Genomic DNA, 19,499 nt, shown 5'->3' with positions numbered 1-19,499 from the left:
TTTTCAGATTGTGTGTGTATGGGGCATGTGGGGGGAGGAGAGGTGTTTTATTGTAAGGATACAAGCCAGAGTAATAGGGTTGGACTGTCCTATTGTGCTTTGGCTACTCACAGCATCCCAAGTCTGTTTGGTAACAAGCTCTTAAGGGATCAGTGACCATTTCAAGAGAGGACAGTCCAAGATTCATCCACCTACGCAAATAACATTATACAACACTGGAAAGCTGGTGGCTCCAGCTTTCCCACAATGCACGATGATTTTTTCTAATGCTGGTGGGTGATGAGGTATCAGACCACATCTGTAGGAAACCACATCCGTAGGAGAACACCCATGCATACCCTGCAGCATCTCATTCTTGTAGCATGGCCTCCAAGCCTATGCCACGGGGAGCTAAGGGTGCTTAGCACCTGGCAGGATCAAGCCTTTGCATTCTCACTCTGACCGGCCCATACAGCACAACAGGAGGTACTGCAGCTGAAAATGGGTGCCAGCGAGATCAGCGAGAGCTCTGGAGGAGCTCACATGAAAGGAATGGTCTCTAAGGAGGGATCTTGGAAAGAAGAGGGATTGTTCTTGGAGCCCTGGCCATGGTAGGGTTGTTTTTTTCCTGACAGGGGGCATGGCATGGTAGGGGGATGGCAGAGGCATTCAGGGAGGAGATTTGGAGGAGAGTAGCGCATACAGGCGCAGGGAGAGAGAGCTGTCAGCAAGGCAGAGTGTAGAGTGGCAGAAGCCAAGTGAGCCCAGCCCAGCTGGGTGAACATCAGCAGTACGGTGACAAATCTGTAGCTACCTAGCAACTTACTATGCTCCAGCCACCCAGAAGGTCATGGTGAGAGCTGGGCTGGAGCCCAACACACAGTCCCTTCCTCCTGCACACCAAGAATTTCGCAAGATTCAGCCAAGGATTGGGCATTTCTATGGAGCCCGAGACTAGCCAGAGTGAATGAAAAATTCTGGCAAGGATAGTAAACCTCCTGCAGCAGAGCTTAAGCCAGACTCTAACTATGAGAGCCCAAGATGAGCTGGTGGCAGATTGGCCCACATCTGCTATTGTGGGGTTCAGACATCTTCCTCTGAAGCATCTGGTCTTGGCCACTGTCAGAGACAGGGCAGTGGATGAGCTGGACCTTGGATCTAAGCCCGTCTTTGTTTCTATCTTGCACTTCAGAGCAGGCTCGTTCAGCTTCACCTCCCTCTCCCCAGCCCCTTCCAGAGAGCGGTGTTCATGCTCTGGCACAATGCTGCCATGTCAAGGCTGCACCTGGGAATGATTGTATCTCAAACCCCCCACCACCACCACCCAGCCCCAGGAAGATGAAACCTCCCTTTTAAATTGGAATTTAAATAAAAATAATCATCATACGGAACAGAACATTCCTTCTGGGCTCAGATTGAGGAAAAGTTTTTTTGTTTTTTTTTAAATTAAACAAACGCTAATTCTGACCCTTTGGCACTCAAGAGGATAAGAGAGAAACAATGACATCCCCTTAATGACTTAAACATCAGAAGCAGTGATGGGAGTTTTGCTTCCCCATCCTTGGTGGCCTTTTAGCATTCAACCAAGGAAGAAGCAGGTAAGTGGATTGTTTGGGTACATTCCCTCTCCCCCTTCCCACTCCAATAAAAAGGTACACACTGGGACAAAACCGCGTGTCCTTCAGAGGCACTTAATCCACTGCAAACCTCACAAAGACTGGCTCAAGGAACAGTTTGGCCATCTAAGTGCAGGAAGAACAAACAGCAACAATCAAATAATAAAACCCTACTCGGCGTAAAGAAACAAAAAGCTGGGTTGTTTTAATTTCTTTTCTCGCTCCTCTCCTGGTTGACCCCTTTTTATTTATTCCATTTCGCTTGCTGTGGAAGCCTTGTAACAAAGCCATCACCTCCAAGCCAACTCCGGGAGACGAGTTACAATTATAAATTACCAACACAATTAGTACGAGCGCTTCGAAAAATTAGAAAGGGGAGTGAGAGCCCCGTGCGCTATTGATTGCTATTCATTCTGCTTTGCGGCGACCTTGCTCTGAAGACGATGATATTCCTTTAGCCTGTAAACCAGATTAAAAAAAAATTAATTGTAAATTAACAGGAATAACACGCATTTCGATTCAATTAATTTAGGCGGAATGAGGGGATGTCAGAGCAAACGTTTGTTAAGGCCTGTACAGTTTGATTTTTTTTTCCCTGCCCGCTAGTGTAATTAATTGATCGGGGGCGGGGGGGGGGAATTGTGCATTATTGTGGAGAACAAAGCAGTTAACAGGCAATGGAAAAAGAAAGAGTCCATTATGTAAATATGGTGTGTTTCACAGCATTCAAGGGGATTCACAGGGCCTGGGAGATAAGTAAAATACAGAGACTGGAGGTTCTGTAGGAAGCTGTAATTAGCCAAGGCTCCTGTTCCTGAGATGTTCTGTAATTGCTCATGCAGGCCATGTGGTCCAGGTTGGGCTGGAGGTGCTTGAGTGACCACTGAGGGGGTAGCGATGAGCGGGTGGTTTTCTTCCTGCCCATCGTCTCATCTACTGCCTTGGGACGGACTGCCAGGGCAGCTCAGCTTCCAAGGAAGTCAGGCCCCGTCCCCCTTTTAACTCGGCATTAGATGTGGGGGTTGGTGTCATGCACCACCTGGTGTGTCTCGAGCCCTGTCTACACTGCAACTGGACCATTTCACTCACCTCTAGCAGCCTGTGTCTGCACTGCAGTTGGAGAGGTGATTGCAACACGGCTTAGCTTACCTGTGCGAGCTTTGCTGCAGCTAGCAGAGCTAAGGCTAGCAGTGAACATGAGGTGGTCCAGACTCCAGCCTGGGCTAGCAACCTGAATACACACCCAGGGGGACCAGGCGGGCTTGCATGGCCCATGCTGCTGCGCCTTCCCCGCTATTTTAATCTGTGCTAGCTCGATTAAAGCGAGCGCAGGGACGCACACCTGAGCTGCAGTCATGCCGCCAACGGCAGTGTAGACAAGCTCAGTCCCAGCTGGCTAGTGGTGAGCGGAGTGGACTCTCGGGTGTTGGCTGACTTGGCCATCAGCAGTCGTTGGTCTGTCTCTGTTCCTGCACTAACCCTTGCAGGTAGACAAGGGCAAACAAGGGTTTGCACCAGTTGAGCTAATGGGGATTTAACCCCAAATACAAACCAGGGCAGGCCCCGATTAGCTTGCCTGGGCAGAGCCGTGACTTGTGCCAGGGTAAATGGTACCTGCAGGAGGGGTTTGCACTGGTACAGCTAGCGTGAGTGCACCAGGCACAAGGCCTCAGGACGTGCAAGCCCCACACAGGAAATGCCTCCTGCAAACCTAAAATTGGAGACATGGGGGGAAGCTCCTAGGAAGGGTGAACGTGAGGCCGAGTGGGGCCCAGAGAGTGACACAGCCAGGCTGCTGCTCTTTCTCCAGGGCCTGATCAAGGAGGAAACAAGCCAGTTTTCATTCCTGCGCTCCAAGAACTGACTAGTTCCCACATGGCTAAGGCTTTGGAACTGGCTGTTCTAGGGCTCTTGGGAGACAGCTAGTGGGGAGCAGATATGCCAGGAGCTCATGCGGGGAGGGTGATCATAGACCTTGCTGGAACAAGCCACATACCGCCACCCCACTGCCAGGGAAACCCTGGCTGATCTTTGACCTATGCTCCCAATGTCTCTCCTGCCTCCCTGGGAAGGTTCTTGGCTGGGAATGAGCGAGAGAAGCTCTCCATGCACCAGCGTTTGCAGGGATCTCCAGCACACTATCAAGCCCGCTCCAGCAGCTCACTGCACGCTGGGCCCACCTGGAAATGGGATGTTCATGCTGGGGCTATACGAACCTAAGGGAGTTGATGTTGATGAAGCCAGTAGCATCGGAGGGCTCATAGTCACCTTGTACGTTCATACTGCAAAAAGCAGGGGGGAGGGGGAGAGAAAAACAGACCATTAAACATCAGGACACCCCTGGCTCAGCAAATGCAACCGGAGAGAGGAGCTGCAAACCTCACAAGGCTGCCTTTTATCTCCTCCGCCCGGGGAAAGATGTAAACTGCCAAACGCCAGGGTCGACACCTAAATAAGTGACCTGATTTTCAATCTACTGTTCTTATCTGGTCCCCGTCAGCGCAGCACACGCAGCTCACACACTTGTAATGTAGTTCCCCGCTCGGCTGCCCCGGGGCTGCAGGGCAAATCTAGCATCCCCACCATGCAGGCCCCGAGAGGCTGAGCGACTTCCTCCAGGTCACAGAGGCAGACTATGGCAGAGCAGGGAATTGAGACCAGGTCTTCAGCTAACGACTTAACCCCTGGCCTCTTCCGCCTGTGCCAGGCGCCCCGGCTTGCTAGCAGTGCCAAGGGGAACGGTGAGTATGGAGCATGGCGAAAGCGACCAACTCGCTGATTCAAGGGCCTTGCATTGAGATTCAGGTTTTTTACACACCTTCCACCGGGTGAATACAGAACCCCTTTGGAACAAGGATACTTGGCAACATTCCCCTTCAGAGAGAGCCCTGCGCAGGGCTCAGGTTCAACATCACCTCATCCTGATGGGATAGGGGAAATGTTATTGGCCCTGCTTGACAGGCAGGGAAACTGAGGCAGATGTATCCTGAATGAAGAAATGTGTGTTTCCCTCAATGTACATATAAGTAGTAAATAGGATCATCGAGACAGCAGGGCATCTCTCTCTCTCTCTCTCTCTCACCTAAGACAAAGGAATCAGCCATTTGACCTGAGAATTTGGTCAGCCATTTGCTGACAGGCTCCTGGGGTCAGAGTTGCTGGACAAGGACTATGGCTGTCCAGACACTTAAGGTGTGACCTGCATGCTGGAAGGCTGTTGTGAGCAGCCCAAATTGCAAGCTAGCACAGCAAAGCACTGTGAGGCACCCAGGTGACACAACGGCTCGCTGGTCTGGATTGCACCCCAGTGTGACAGCTTAGGAGAAGGTCATGTGAGAAAGTCTTAAAAGCCTTACTAAAGTAGGGATATATCACAGCTACGGCTTCCCCCCATCCGCAAGGCTGGTCACCCTGTTAAAGAAGGCTCTTAGGCTGGTTTGACATGATTTGTTCTTGACAGAGACATACACAAGCACACCTACAATAAATGCAAGTTTGCACCTCCCACGTGTGTCTATATGCACATGCAATGCACGAGTGTGTAACCATGCACGTGCAATGCACAAGTGAGCAGAAAACCTGGGCCCTTAGTCTGGGCCTCACCCAGTAGAATACAGTAGGTCTCGTTATTCTGAAAGCCCTCTGGAGGGGAATCCTCCCCCTTCCTCCCAGACACTGACTTTGTTAGTCTCTAAGGTGCCACAAGTCCTTCTTTTCTTTTTACGAATACAGGCTAACATGGCTGCTACTCTGAAAATTGACTTTTCCTGCACTGTCTGGAGTTGCTGGATGGTCTTGACGGAGGTGGAAGCTCTGGAGCCTTCTGGAATTAGTAAAATGGAACTGCAAGTAATCCCTGGCTCCTTCCTAGCCCCCCATGGAAAACCAGACCAGGCCTGCCTCCTTCTGAGGCAGCAGCTCCCTGAACCATTTACCAACGCAACTGTCATGTGCTCCACGATCCATCCCCAGGAACAGAGGCTCCAAAGAGAGAACAGCTTCAGCCCCCCGGGAATTCAAATCCAATTGAGTAAAGAGCTCTGCCCTGTGCTGCCCCTCCGGCGGGCGCTCACCAAAAAGCACCTCCCATCATGGTGTCTCAGGATACGGCCCTTTGTTGGGCTGAGTACATTCAAATTAATTATAGAGCAGGGGGAAAGGGGGGGGAACCCCCCACAAAGTTTGCTGCCCCAAGGTCTCCGACTCAACCTTTCCCTTCTCCCTCCCTGATAACTTTCTTCCCCATCTCTTGAAAAACAGGTGTAATTTACTCTGCCACGTGACTGGCAGGAGGCCCCTTACCTAACGCAACCCTTTTAACCAAACGGGGGGGGCACAGTAGGGGGCCTTTTCCTCCTCTGAAGTCTCCTCTCTACACGCTCCGGCCATGAGCCCTGTCCCCCACCACCAGAAACAGCATCCTCATTGTCTACCAACATGGCCCTAAATGCCAACCACTCCTCCCCTCTTCCCAGACTGCATCCCCGCAGCTTGGTCTGTAGCCCCCTCTCCCCCACTTCTCTTCCCACCGTCCCTCCCCTCTCCACTGCCCCGTCTGTCTCCTCCGCCACCGCCCTGCCTGTCTGTCTGTCTCTCTTCTCCGCCCCGTCTGTCTGTCTCTCTCCCGTCTCTCTCCTCCGCCACCGCCCTACCTGTCTGTCTGTCTCTCTCCTCCGCCCCATCTGTCTGTCTCTCTCCCATCTCTCTCCTCCACCACCGCCCCGCCTGTCTGTCTGTCTCTCTCCTCCGCCCCATCTGTCTGTCTCTCTCCTGTCTCTCTCCTCCGCCACTGCCCCGTCTGTTTGTCTGTCTCTCTCCCGTCTCTCTCCTCCGCCACCGCCCCGCCTGTCTGTCTCTCTCCTCTGCCCCGTCTGTCTGTCTCTCTCCCATCTCTCTTCTCTGCCACCACCCCGTCAGTCTTTCTCTCCCCATCAGTCTTCTCTCTCACACACTCACACACCCCACCGTGTTTTCCTTTCTAACCCAAGCCAAGCCTGGCAGGTTCCAGTCTCCCCATCCAGTCCTCGGCATTCCTGTCCCACCGCTACTCAGGGAGGTTTCATGCTGAAGGGACTGGGAGCTTCCGTAGAGCGTCCTCACCTCACCCCCACCGGGCAGCACTACAAACTAGCGGTAGGACGGCACGACAGCAGGGTTCAAAGCCCGAGATTTGTCCGGGCTGGGGTCCCCGGTGCCCCAGGCACATCCCCAAGGCCTTGTCCGCAGCAGGGATCCCTGGGAAATCAGCCGCACTTGCACAAGAGCTGGCGGAAGCACTGAGTGTAGACCAGGCGGAGGGGGTTCCACCCTGTACCCCCAGCCCTGCCCCGAGCCTGGTTCGCTAGCCGTGGTAAAGATGCCCCAGCCCCGCGTGCACCAGTGCGCTCCCTGGCACAGCGGCATCGGTGCTGGTGCAACTGCGTATCCGCCAGAACTCACGAGTGCCAACCTAGCACAGGGACCTGACCCTCGTGCCCTAACTCGGCCATAATGCCTGTTGATTTCAGCACAAGGACTGGCCGAGCTGGGGCTGAAAACTGGGCCCAGGAGACACACAGCCATACCCTCGCCTGGTGCAAAGGGGTGAAGCTCCGAATGAAGGCAATGAATCAATGCCCACGTAAACCAGCTGGGGATCTGGCCCATCGGCTCCCATGGGGCCACCGCTGACTTACCCCAGCTCAGGATCTGGCCCATTTTTTTTAGCCTGGCCCCTTTATGCCACAATATTAAATTTAAAAATCCCCCAACCACCTCCAATCACAGCAGAAAAGAAGAAAACAAATCCCAACCCCGCTAGCTTCCTGTTTCCTGCCACCCCCTCCAAAAAACCCGGCTCATTTTCCAGAAACTGCAAACCTTAAAGAAAAAAAGAGTTTACAATGATTTTACCTCCCCTGACGGGCTACAGAAAAACCTCTGTGCTTTTATTTTTGCTCATTCGAGTGGTTCTGACCTGCTCTATAATTACGTTACTTTCTACCTACTGTGCAGAGGCATTTCCACGCGGTTCTACCTCTCACAGCTTTCTCTCGGGTTCCTGTGACGCCGTCACTCAAAGGCTTTCAAACCAGCCATGTAGAAATCAAAAAGAAAAGGAAAACGCTTGACGACGCAGTGAGAATAAGTGCCCCTGCTTTTCTCTCCCTCTCTCTTTCTCTCAGCCCCACCCCTCTCCAGCCGCTATTTTTCTCTTCCCTCTTTTTTTTTTTAAATATACTTTATTCATTTAATCTCTACAACTGAGAACACAAGGCATAATGAAGGGTTGGGATGGATTATTAGGAGCTGTTGATTTCGAGGGGGAGGGAAGGAAAAATGCCAGAGAAGAGAAAGAGAGAAGATAATTTGACATTTACTCTGACTGTTCTAAACTGATGCGGGTGTATTTATGGCTTATAAAATGTTTAGAGAGATTGAAAGGAGCTGGGGGGGGCAGAAGGGAGAGAGAGATGACAACATAAAGCAAAGGAAAAGTGTAAAAAAAAAATTGACTTCAAAACAAAACTCGTGCTTTAATTTTATACTCGGCGCAGAGGAAACGATGGCTGGGGAGTTAAAGCCGGGCCTCTCGCAGCTGCATATGTTAGTACCAACTCGGATGGCATCCTAGGGGGCCCTGGGACCCCATATATGCCACCCAAATGCCTTGTTTTAAATCCCCAATCCCGTCCCCCCTCCCTCTGCCACATAGCCTGGATCCCCAGCTATCCTCGAGGCAGCCGTGGGTGGCAGGAATTGGGCAAGAGCTTCCCAGCAGAGCTCTCAGGGAGCTGCAGGCCTTGGTGCAGTGCTTTTGTTTGCTCATGGCATGGCCAACAAGGCCATGCAATGAGTGTCGCCCTCCCGGGAACAGTGAATGGGGCTGGGGAAATGGGGGACACAAAGGAAAGGCCCCTCCAGCTTCGCTCCTGGCCCCCGGCACTCCATGGGGCTATGCCAGGCTGGCTGACTAGAGGGATTTGTAATGCAGGCACCTGACTCAGGCAGGTCTGTTACCAAAGCTAAGAGCTCCCCATCTCCCACTGGTTTCTAACATTCCCGTTGCCACAGTATCCAACTGTCAAGAACACCCCATCCTACCCCTGTGTGCCCCCTCAGAGACTGGCATCAACATCGCCCGTGGGGCCCTGCGTCCCCGGAGAGACTGGCATCAATATTGCCCGTGCCCCGCCCTGTTTCTCCTCAGAGCCTGGCATCAATATTGCCCAGGCCCCGCCCTGTGTCTCCTCAGAGACAGGCATTAATATTACCCCCTGCCCACCTGTGACCCATTGAAGCTGAGTGGGTGCATGGTCCATTGGAGAGCTCAGCACAGTGTCTACAGGAACACACTGGCTCAGTCATTAGTGAGGGAGCAGCCACCCGGGGGGCATGGTGCCAGCCTGCAGATCCAGGCGGCATCCTGGAAAGGACACCTCAATGGCCGAGGCATCAGGTGCTGAACAGCTCTGGGTAACGGAGGGAATTGCCTATGGGGGTATGAGCCTGCTTTGGGTACCACGGTGTCCTGGGGGCACCAAGACTGCACTGGGAGGCTCCAGGCACAGATTGTCACCCCCACCCATCCAAACAGCAAGCCTGGACATCAGCTAGAGCAGGGCATGAAGACAGGAGCCCCATCACCAATCCTGTGTGGCTGCAGCTAGTGTGCGTTTCCCCATCCCCTGCCCGGCGCCCACAGCCCCACTGGTTGCTGTTATCTCAGAGACGGGACCGCTACAACACCAGGACCCACTATCCCTACACCCTGGGGAGCTCAGAATCTGGGTCTCAAGTCTGTAGCTGGGACCCAGCTCCACCATCACTAACATCCAGGCCTGCCAAGAGCCAGCAGGACAGGAAAGGACGGAGGAGAGACCCCCCTACACCTTGGCATCCCCCGGAGCCCCAGCTTCTTCTGATACGTGCACTGCGGGCGAGGTTCACCAGCTGGCCGCTTACCTCACAAGCTCCTCATTGTACAGGGACCGTGGGGACTCTCTGCCCAGGATGTAGACCTGGCCCTTGAAGGCAGACACACACACCTTCCCTTCCACCATCTCCTGGGATTTGCTGATGCAATGGCGGACGTAGTCGCACTCCGGGCTGTACCAGAAACCTGTGGAAAGAGGGAGAATGGAGAACCGGGGCCAGTCAGTGCTGCGGCCAGCACTCACCTTCCTTCCTCAGTGTCTCAGAAGAAAAATGCAGAGAGCTAGTTTGAGTGGCAATGCCAAAACTCTCTGGACACCAGCCTATGGGGCTCCGACACTGTAAATCCGAGAAGGAGAACTCTATGCTAGTCACTCCTTCTGTGGAGGAAACGCAGTCTAGTAGCTGGAACAGGGGATTGGGAGCTGGGACTCCTGGGTTCTACTTTAGGGGGTGCCACTGACTCACTGAGTCCAGGAGCACGTCGCTTCACCGCTCTGTGCCTCAGTTTCCCCCCTCTGCACAATGAGACTCATAAAATCTACGCCATAAAGGGGGCTATGAAGATTCCTTATTAACGCCTCTAAAATGCATCAGGGTCCTTGTCTGGAAGGTGCCTGGCAGGGTAAAGTATCCTTATTAAATGCACCCATAAAGGAGCAACGGGGGAGGGTTACCTGGCGAGAGACAGACAGACAGACAGACAGACAGACACTCTTCTTGCAGCAGATGGTAAATGCTTTCCCGTGACCAACCCATAGCATCACAGGTCCCTTGCAGCCACCAGGCACACCATTCCCCCCAGACAGGGAGGAACCACTATAACGTGTCAGCTAGGTTTACTGGGAACCAGCAGATAGGACAGGTTGGGAAGGGAATCGAAACGGGGAGGGTTGTGGGAAGCCAGGCGAGTTCCTTGGAGTGGGGAGAGAAGGGAGGGGTGGGTGATTTGGGAGGGCTGTGGGGGGTTGGGGGGGCATGGGGGATGGTGGAAAGGGGAGCAATGCTTCAAAGGGTTAATCCGAGAAGGGGCACGATACGTCTCTGTGCATAGACAGGAGCCCACAGCCATTTCCAGTGGTAACTCTACCCTCCCCTCATCCCCCGCCACGGATGGCTGATCACCCCCACGTAGAACAACCTTTTTGCTCTGGAACAGATACCCCTCGACAATGGACAGGTGGAGAGGTGACTTCAAAGCCTGCCCCACCAAGCCTGGACAGCTCCCATCCCAGCAGGGATCCCGGCAGACCAGACATCTCCAGTAAGATAACACAGGCAGGGCCTGACCTCAGGGGCTTTATCAGGCAGGAGGATCAGGGTCCATATGTCCGGTGCCCGCTCTCAGGTAGGCTCAGCTCCCCCGGCCCTTTCTAGAGTAACAGCTGCCCGTCACTCGCAGGGCGCAGGCATCTCTGCTTTCCTCTGCTGTCCGTGGAGCGATGCTACAGGAACATCTGTCTGAGACTTGATGGTCAAAGGCGCTCTAGCCCCTCTCCAGGGGACTCGCATCATTCTCTGCACTCCCTTGAAAGCTGCCAGGGGAGTTTTATTCTCTCCTCTTAGCAGATTTCCAGGAATGAATTGAAATGGGCTAGGCCGGGGTGTTGTGTTCTCTCTCTCCACACTGTTCACATTGCGCGGCTGAAAACTCAGGCGCCCCCCTGTTCTCTATCTTATCTGCCGTAGTGTGAACTCCCCCGTCCTGTCTGGTCAGCCTCCCTCAATCCTGAGCCAGAGGGATGTCTCCAGGACTAAGGAGGAGATCCAGTCTCTGGGGCCATTCAGTTCTTGGCCTCTCTTGGGGCTGCCCTGTCGGCTTTGGACATGACTCTGCTATAAACTGGGCTCAGACCCACCAAACTCATTTCCCAGGAGCCACCAGCCAGCTGTCAAACGGGAATGCTTTTGGCCGCAACTGACTTGGGCCGGATTTGAACACGCAACCTGGAGATGAAAGTCTAGGCAGGTCTCTTTACTACCAGTCATGATGGCCACCAGCTCCTAGGGCGGTATCATCAGTCAGCTCTATTTTCATGCAGGAGTCCTGGGTTTGATTGCTTGACCCAGGCTTTTGCTCCCAGAGGCTGTGAAAGTATGCAGGCTTTTGGGGGCAAAGAAGAGGGTACATAGCACACAGGGCCACGTAGGAGCTCAGAAGAATATCTCATCAAAGCCTACTTGACTGGAGGGAAGGTCAGTCACCACATCCTTGGGCCTTGACTCCAATTCACAGAGAACTGAAATGAAACATTTCCAGCTCCTCACTAGAAGATTTTCTGTCAGGGATTAGATACAGGGCTGGGATGCCAGGCAACTGGTTACAGGAGCTTCCAGTACTGAACCCTGGTATGCGGGGTGAAGCTTTGGATGAGTCCATCACTTCTCAGCTTGGTAAAGAAAACGGTTTTCCCTCTTTCAGTCTCATCTCCAAGGCTGCAGCTCAGGGCAGCATCCAGCAAACTGCAAGACTTTAAGCCTAGGTCTGAACCAAGCCTTGATTTTTGGCTGGCTCGTGATCACAACCTGGCAACCAGTAGAGTGGCCTTTGTGAACATGTGGCCAGTTCAGGAAGAGGAGACAGCAGCAGGAAGAAACCACCACTAGGAGTCTCCTCATGCCCTGCTCCACCGCTTGCCAGGGGCATTCTGAAGGGCACCGTGCAATAAGGTGACCTGGGAATGAGACGCTGTAGCATGCTTTACCGGACATGGCACAGAACAGAAACGCATGGTAAGGACGGGTTGTAGTCGGCCTGGCTTGGGAGCGGCGAGTGGCACAGTATGATATGGGGAGGGTTAGTGCCATGTGGCTTAGCATGGCGGGGTTTGGTACAGCATGGCATTGTGGGGGTTGGCATGGGGCAGCTTCGCATGGCACAGTGTGACCCAGCAGCATTGGGTGCTGCATGGCTTGGCATGGCATCGTGAGGTCTGGATGGAATCCAAATACTGCAGAGAAGAGAGCACTCTTGTCCAGCGGCTACTCCACAGGCCAACTCTCAATGGAGAATGAACACGTGCTCCTGCTCTGTCTCCTCTCCCAGGTGCTGGGCTGCTCTGTGGCTGGCTGGCAAGTGAGCACGGGGGCTCCCCAAATGGAGATGGTGCCCACAACTCAGAGCCTGGTACCTGTGTGCCTCTCTGCTCTCCTCTCTCCTACCGATGGCGAGAGCCTCAGGTCCTGCCTGCCTGCCTGCCATTCCTGTGCGCTGTCCTGTCACTAAGTGAGCTAATTAGCCCATTAAGCCCCCTGAGACCTAGAATAAAGACAGGGAGATGGGGAGAGAGATAGTGGGAGAAAGAAAGGTTCTATTTAAGCATCTTCAGTGATCCAGAAGTTTTATCTCTTTAATCTTTCTCTGTGCTACCACACAGGTGCCCTCTCAGCTTTCTTTTCCCAGCTGGTCTTTGGGGACTCAGGGTGGAAGCCATTCAGGAAACAAAAAAGTATTTCTCCCCCTCCTTCTTGGCCTCAGAATTAGGTTGGATCAATACAGCCAGAGCAGTGGCCACTCTGTAAACTCCATGAGTCAGGGTACCGTCCACCCCACCTGCACCGAGACTCCACGGACACCGCTCAGATGTTTGTCTCCTGGCAGTATTTTTCAGATTTCTACTGAGATATGGATTTCAGGAAGGGCTGGGAGATGGAGATATTCCTCTTGATCTGTTATTGGCCAGTTATCACAAGGGTGGAGCGCGTGTCTCTGGGACAGGCTGATGTTAATAATTCTCCTTTAGTGATCCTGAAGTGGGGACATGCATGCTCCGATATGGCTATTCCCCCTTCTCCTGCCTGCTGTCTGACATGCTTAGTCTCAAGGAGCAGGAATCCCAAATTTTGCTGGATTTGCAGCGCTGCCCTGGCCCAGTGATATAGCTTGGTCTCACGGCTTGCTAACTGAATGACCGTCCGTACTGCACCAGCACCCCTTGCGGCAGCCCAGTGATGAGCATTCCAGGAACAGCTTTGTTCCTCCACCCAGTTTCCTTGTGCGACAGTATTTTGGTCTGTTTATCCCCTACCAATCATGGACAGACCTGCAGCCACCCCTCTGGGGTAAGACTCTGTCAGATCTCACAAGCTAAGCAGGGCTGAGTACTTGGATGAAATGGAGACATCCCAAGTGTTGTAGGAGTTGGTACTGGTAATTTGATAGGTGGCTCTCTTCTCTCTGGGTCAGTCCGGAACCAATACCCACACTACTGGGCTTCTGAAGATACCATCTTTGGATGAGCTGTGAAAGCAAGGTTCTGACCATGTCTTGTTGGTAATGATGCCATACACCCTTCCTAAGAGAGAGTATAAATCTTGATGCTTGAGCAAAGTCTTTCCAACTTGGATAGTTACATTCTGCCTTCCTAAGTTCCCCTTGCAGTTTCAATGAGGTGCAGGGTTCTTCGTCATTTCTTGTCTTAGATGGTTCAGCAGTGTTGCTGTGAGCCATTAACCAGCTGAAAGGGGCCACTGCACGGATACCAAGCAGCACAATAAGGCTGGAAGTGCGGCTGCAAGAAAATAATCTTTTTCTTTTGACAAATACAGTTAAAGCTCCTGAAATGTAAGGACAGGAAATGTAAGGAAATGTTCTTCCATGGCAATGGAGAAAAACATTAAATCCAAGACACATTAAAATAATAACCAGCTACTTAAATACTGAATCTGACATCTCCAGGTGTAAGGTACTCCCCCACCTCCCTCCCCCCCCCCACGCCCCCTACTGCAAACAAATTCCCCAGTGGAAGTGATCCGTCTTAATAGCCTTCTCACTTTGTAACTGCACTCCAGCTCTAATCATTTCAATCTGATGGCGCAAACAAGGTCTGTGGGAGACAATGGCATTTAAACACCTGGCCGTACCTGGCAGGGAGCGGGGAGCTGAAAGCTGGTGAAGTCTGTTGCAAAGTCACCTTCCCACAATGGAATCAATCGGGGCGGGGGGGGGGGAGGGGGAAGAGATAAACACTAATTCTCTTAAATTCAGAGCCTAGTTACAATAATTAGGTGTTAAAGAAAGACGGGAGAGCATGAAAGCCAGGCCTCCAGCACCCTCCCTCAGCTGGGTGGGAACCTCAGATGTGCAACACGGTAATGCTGCTTTCATGCCCTTTATTCCAGGCTGAATTATTTATCGTATTCATGCTCTGCTAGTCTAGGCTTAGCCTCCCCGATTGGGTCCTGGCTGGTCTGAGTTCACATAGGCCTGATTTAACGCAGACCAAAAATGGTCTCTAAGGTGGGGGTTCTCAACTTTTTTCCTTTCGGAGGCCCCCGCAGCATGTTATAAACACTCCACAGCCCACCTGTGCCACAAGAGCTGGTTTTCTGCATATAAAAGCCAGGGCCGGCATTAGGGGGTAGCAAAGTAGGGCAGTTGCCTGGGGCCCCACGCCACGGGGGCCCTCCACAAAGCTACATTGCTCAGCCTTCAGTGTCAGCCCCAGGTGGCAGGGCTCTGGACCCCTGGCTTCAGCCCCATGCGGTGGGGCTTCGGCTTTCTGCCCTGGGCCCCAGAGAGTCTAATGCTGGCCCTGCTTGGAGGCCCCCCTGAAACCTTCTCGAGGCCCCCTAGGGCGTCCTGGACTCCTGGTTGAGAACTACTGCTCTAAAAGCCCTGTCCACACTATGGCGAGTAGCAGCGGCCTTTAAAAGGGTTTCTAGCAAACTCGCCCTGATCCAGTGGACAAGGGATTCTATCCCTACTCTGCAAGAGATCGGTGCTATAATGCGGTGGTGCACATCCCCCGGGGGAGCCTGTGTATACACATATCACAGTGCTCCACCAGGGATGTTGTGAAGTGCTTGGGGGACCAGAGAAAAGGCTGTAACAAAACCTCGGGGAGAAACCCCCCCCCAAATTTTGAGGAAGATCGAATCTGGATCCAAACTTTGTGGCTCACCCCTGTTTCAGCAGCATGGTCTAGGGGCTAGAGTACAGAGGTAGCTGTCAGGAAAACTGGGATTTATTCCTGACCACCACTGGGAGACCCTGAGCAAGACTAAGTCGCACGGGTTAACATTTTCAGCAGTGCCAATCATTCTGAATGCTCCAGTTTTTAAGTGCCCAACTTTAGAGCGGATTTTCAGACATGCTGAGCCCCCACAACTCCCAGTGAAATCCAGGCCAGGGGGCTCAGCGCCTTAAACCAGGCTGTGGGGTTTAGACTTAGGAACCCAGAGTTAGAAGCCCCTTTTGAAAATCTGACCTTTAACTTCTCTGTGGCTCAGTTTTGCCACTGGTCCAATATGGTTCACACAGGTCTGTACCCCTGTAAAGTGCTTAGAGCACTCCAGAAGCATTCTCATCATTCGTACACAAACCTCTGTGCTGATTATCAGTTAAGGATGTCCATAAGCAGCCATACAACTATTAAAAATAAAACAAAACCAAAATCTAGGAAGACAGCTAATTCTGAGCACCCAATGCAACAACCATTCCCCAACAACAGACAGCCTTTAGCCAAGCCACACGGCCACACCTGGGCAGAGAAAGGCCGTTTCATTTCACAGAGGGATTCCATATTTCAGAATTTGGGTTTGTTACAACTCAGAACAAAACCCCTCAGATTTCAAAGTTGCCCATGAAATGGAATGGAGCCCCAGTTCAGGGCTGTCTACCTGGCAGGCTGCCCCAGAACTGCAGGCCAAGGAAGCCCCGGCTGCCAGGAAACTGGGTGGGTAAGCTGACAGGGAGGCAGGCTCCATTGGAATGTCATCGAAACGGATCTGTTTTCAAACGTTTCAATTTCAATTCATTGGCAAATGCCGAAGAAAAAAGGTTTTGGGACTTTTTCCAGCCAGCTCTACGTTTTACACACGTGCAACCACCATCAAAATGCAACTTGCAAATAACCTTAACTCTGCCCCGGAGCGCCACCAACCGAAAATCTTCCCCGATTTGTTCCTTCCATGCCACGAAGGATTCGCTATAACTTTATTCACACCATTCAGACTTTCCACAATCATGCCTTCAACATTGTTGCTCTGGCCCCTCTGCTAGCATAAATCTAAAATACCACTGTTGGTTTCTAGCACATTTAGCTAGCATGGTTCTCGGAAAAAAGAGTCTGAACAGATCCTCAGCTGGTGTAAATTGGGGTAGGATCAATGGACCCTTACTGATTGACACCAGCGGAGGGTCAGATCCCTCCCCATCTGTGGTAAGGAAAACCATGACTAGACCCTTGCCTGGTTGATGCTAGCACATATGGAAAGGTAACTAATAAACCCACCAGTGTTCATGTCAAAATCTCTCCATGCCGGAGCAGGTTGCTGCCTCTGGATAAAGCAGCTTGGTGAATATCTCAACCGTTATGGAAAGGTTACTAGCTAAAAAGGTAATTATTCGTTTCAATTTTCTTTTCTAACAGCTGGGTTGGAGAAAGCCTGGCTGTTGGATGCACAGTAAGGAAAGTTCATTTCTGCAGAAAAGCCAACAGGTTCTACACTGACAAGAACCATAGCATTTTATTTTCTGGCCTGACAGCATGTCAGATGAGCTACACAAAAGCCCCTTCCACTTACGGGGTGGGGGGGGGAACCACCACCCCAGAATTCTCCAAACAGCTTTTTAATCCCATGACTTCCAAATAATTAGGGTTGTTAGAAATAAACAAATCTCTCGCCCTTTTCTTTTTTCAAACATAAGGAAAGTGAAATCAAAATAACCAGGGACAGATGCTGCAGCAGAAAGAAAATTGAAAGAATGGCAGTGGGGAAGATTTCAAGAGTTTCTTTTCTTCTGAAGGGTACAGGGAGATCCAGTGACACACTGCACCCTCTCATGCCAACGCAGAGTAGTTGTTACTCTCTACTGTCTGTTTAGTTCCCTCCTCCCCATGTAAAACATCTTTGCTGTGGGTGAAATTCACACCACAGAGGGCCAGCAGCATGAGGCCGATGAACCACTAAAGCCTTCAAAATAGGGGTTAAGCAGCCTGCAGGCCTCTGCCCAGGGGTGAATTTCACCCCGTGATTGTATGCATTTCTGGAGATGAGGAAACAGACTGGATATCTCAAGGAGGAGGAGGGAGGTCATAGGAAGGGGACAAGAACACAGGAACACAAGGCAGGCTTGGGCATCTCTCTGTGGACAGTGGACAGAGGGAAACCAGCCTTGCCCAGTCTTGCTTTCTTAAAGTCCCAGCTCCTGGAGACATCTTATCTCATGGGAATCTCACGATTATAGAGAAAAGTTTGGAACGTGACCTAAAGGCTCAGAAACTAGACGAAAAATAAAAAGCACCCAATGTGTATTATATATATAAAAAAATATCCAATGATTTTTGGGGGCCTGACTCCTGGTTTGAATGTTGGGGCTGACCACCTGGGAAAGAGAGAGTCAAAGTCCCCCTCTGAGGACGGGCTTAGAAACAAAAAATGGCCCAGGGCTGCTGCAGGGTCTTTCACAGTCCCACTAACGCACTATTCTTGAGCGCTACATAACAAGATGGGCCAAGCTCATTGCTACTGTAAAAGTAGTGGTCTGTGCATGGTGTTTTGACTGTGCCCTCTAGTGGTTATGCTAGGTATAGTACTACTTAGCAAAGGAACTGCCAGGTGGGCTTTGCTACCTGAATCCTTAGCTGGAGGTTGGATGTGCCAGGAAAGTACAAAATGAAGCACAGTGGATCATGAACAGCAAGCCTCCAGGCAACTGTCTTTTTTTTTAAATTAATACAATATATCCACAGGTGTGCAACATATAGTCCCCCAGCTGGGGCTTTGCAAAAGGGTACATGTCCCAGCTGCCAGCTTACTGTAGCCAAATGTGGATTTTTCAAGCGTGGGGAAAAAACCCAAATCAACATCATAGAATCATAGAACCATAGAATAACAGAGTTGGAAGGGACCTCTGGAGGCCATCTAGTCCAACCCCCTGCCCAGAGCAGTACCAATCCCAACTAAATCATCCCAGCCAGGGCTTTGTCAAGCCTGACCTTAAAAACTTCTAAGGAAGGGGATTCCACCACCTCCCTAGGTAATGCATTCCAGTTTCACAAGATTTAAAAATCAAAACTTGGGCTCCTTAATTTAGTCCTAGCAACTGGCTCTGAGTTTATTCACAGAATAAGCAGAGCATCAGTGGCAACGCCCCCTTGGCCATTCCAGTCTCCTCTAAAGTGATCATCTCCACTGTATGAGAGGCATGCTCCAAGAGTATGACTGAATGGGCCATTGGCCTCATCAACTCCAGTCCAGGTTGGTAATGACTGAAGCTTGCTACCATCTGATGTCTGTTCCACTTGGGGCCCACTCTGGTGGTGTGTGTGAGTCTGCTAGGAACTGAACTGAGACCCATCAAGCTCATTTCATGTAGGGTGCAGAGCAGACATCAGATGGTATCAAGCTTCGGTCATTACCAACCTGGGCTGGAGCTGAACCAGTGAGCTAGAATTGAGGGGCTTCATGTCCTATTCCCCCCACTCCTGCTGCCCCTTTCAGTGTTCTGATCAACAGCACCACAGTCATAAACCGCAGTGAGCAGCACGACTGGCTGCATGACCGATCGGCTGAGTTATCTCAGATTTTGAAATCCCCCTCTCCCCAACAAGCAGCTGTTCAGAGCTGCCTAAAAGCCAGAAACTTTGTCTCCTGCTTTGCTGGGTTGCTTCTACCAAACCAAATCCTAAATCACGTAAAAATGCACAGTGCCCCATTGTGGGCTACACGCTGCATAGCACATTCCTGCAATCAGGAAGAAGCACAAGCAAAATGCTGAAGGGTTGGAAGAAGGTTTTGAGATGCACATTTTCATTTTTAAAATCTGCTCGTGCAGAAACGCTGCAAAATTCAGTTCTGGAATGCGAACACCCTAGAGTTTGGGGGTTGTTTGGGACTGGAGCTGCTTTTGCACTGGGCCCAATTCCAGCAGACACCCCTCCAAAACATGAACCACAAACTGTGGGAACATCTTCACACAAGCACATCACACTTAACCATGGAGGGTTTGCTGGATCAGCTCATTGGTCCCACAAGGCCTGGATC

The 19,499-nt window shown here is 51.7% G+C and overlaps 1 protein-coding gene across 2 annotated transcripts in view; it reads right to left on the bottom strand.

Annotated features, from left to right (window-relative positions):
- Positions 1-1,775: 1,775 nt before the first annotated feature.
- The window catches only part of ASS1 (argininosuccinate synthase 1), a 77,824-nt gene continuing 60,100 nt past the window's right edge, over positions 1,776-19,499 (bottom strand). For both annotated transcript variants that reach the window (XM_084650234.1, XM_084650235.1), the window contains exons 14-16: positions 9,540-9,696; positions 3,812-3,877; positions 1,776-2,054 (exon numbers count right to left, since the gene is read on the bottom strand). In XM_084650234.1, the coding sequence (XP_084506360.1) occupies positions 2,000-2,054; positions 3,812-3,877; positions 9,540-9,696 (278 nt within the window). In that variant the 3' untranslated portion in view covers positions 1,776-1,999. The remainder of the gene's footprint in view (positions 2,055-3,811; positions 3,878-9,539; positions 9,697-19,499) is intronic.

This window comes from Lepidochelys olivacea, assembly GCF_965140295.1.
Source record: "Lepidochelys olivacea isolate rLepOli2 genome assembly, chromosome: 16".
NCBI lineage: Eukaryota > Metazoa > Chordata > Testudines > Cheloniidae > Lepidochelys > Lepidochelys olivacea.
Note: the sequence above shows the minus strand (reverse complement) of the source record. Positions and strands in the feature narration are given on the sequence as shown.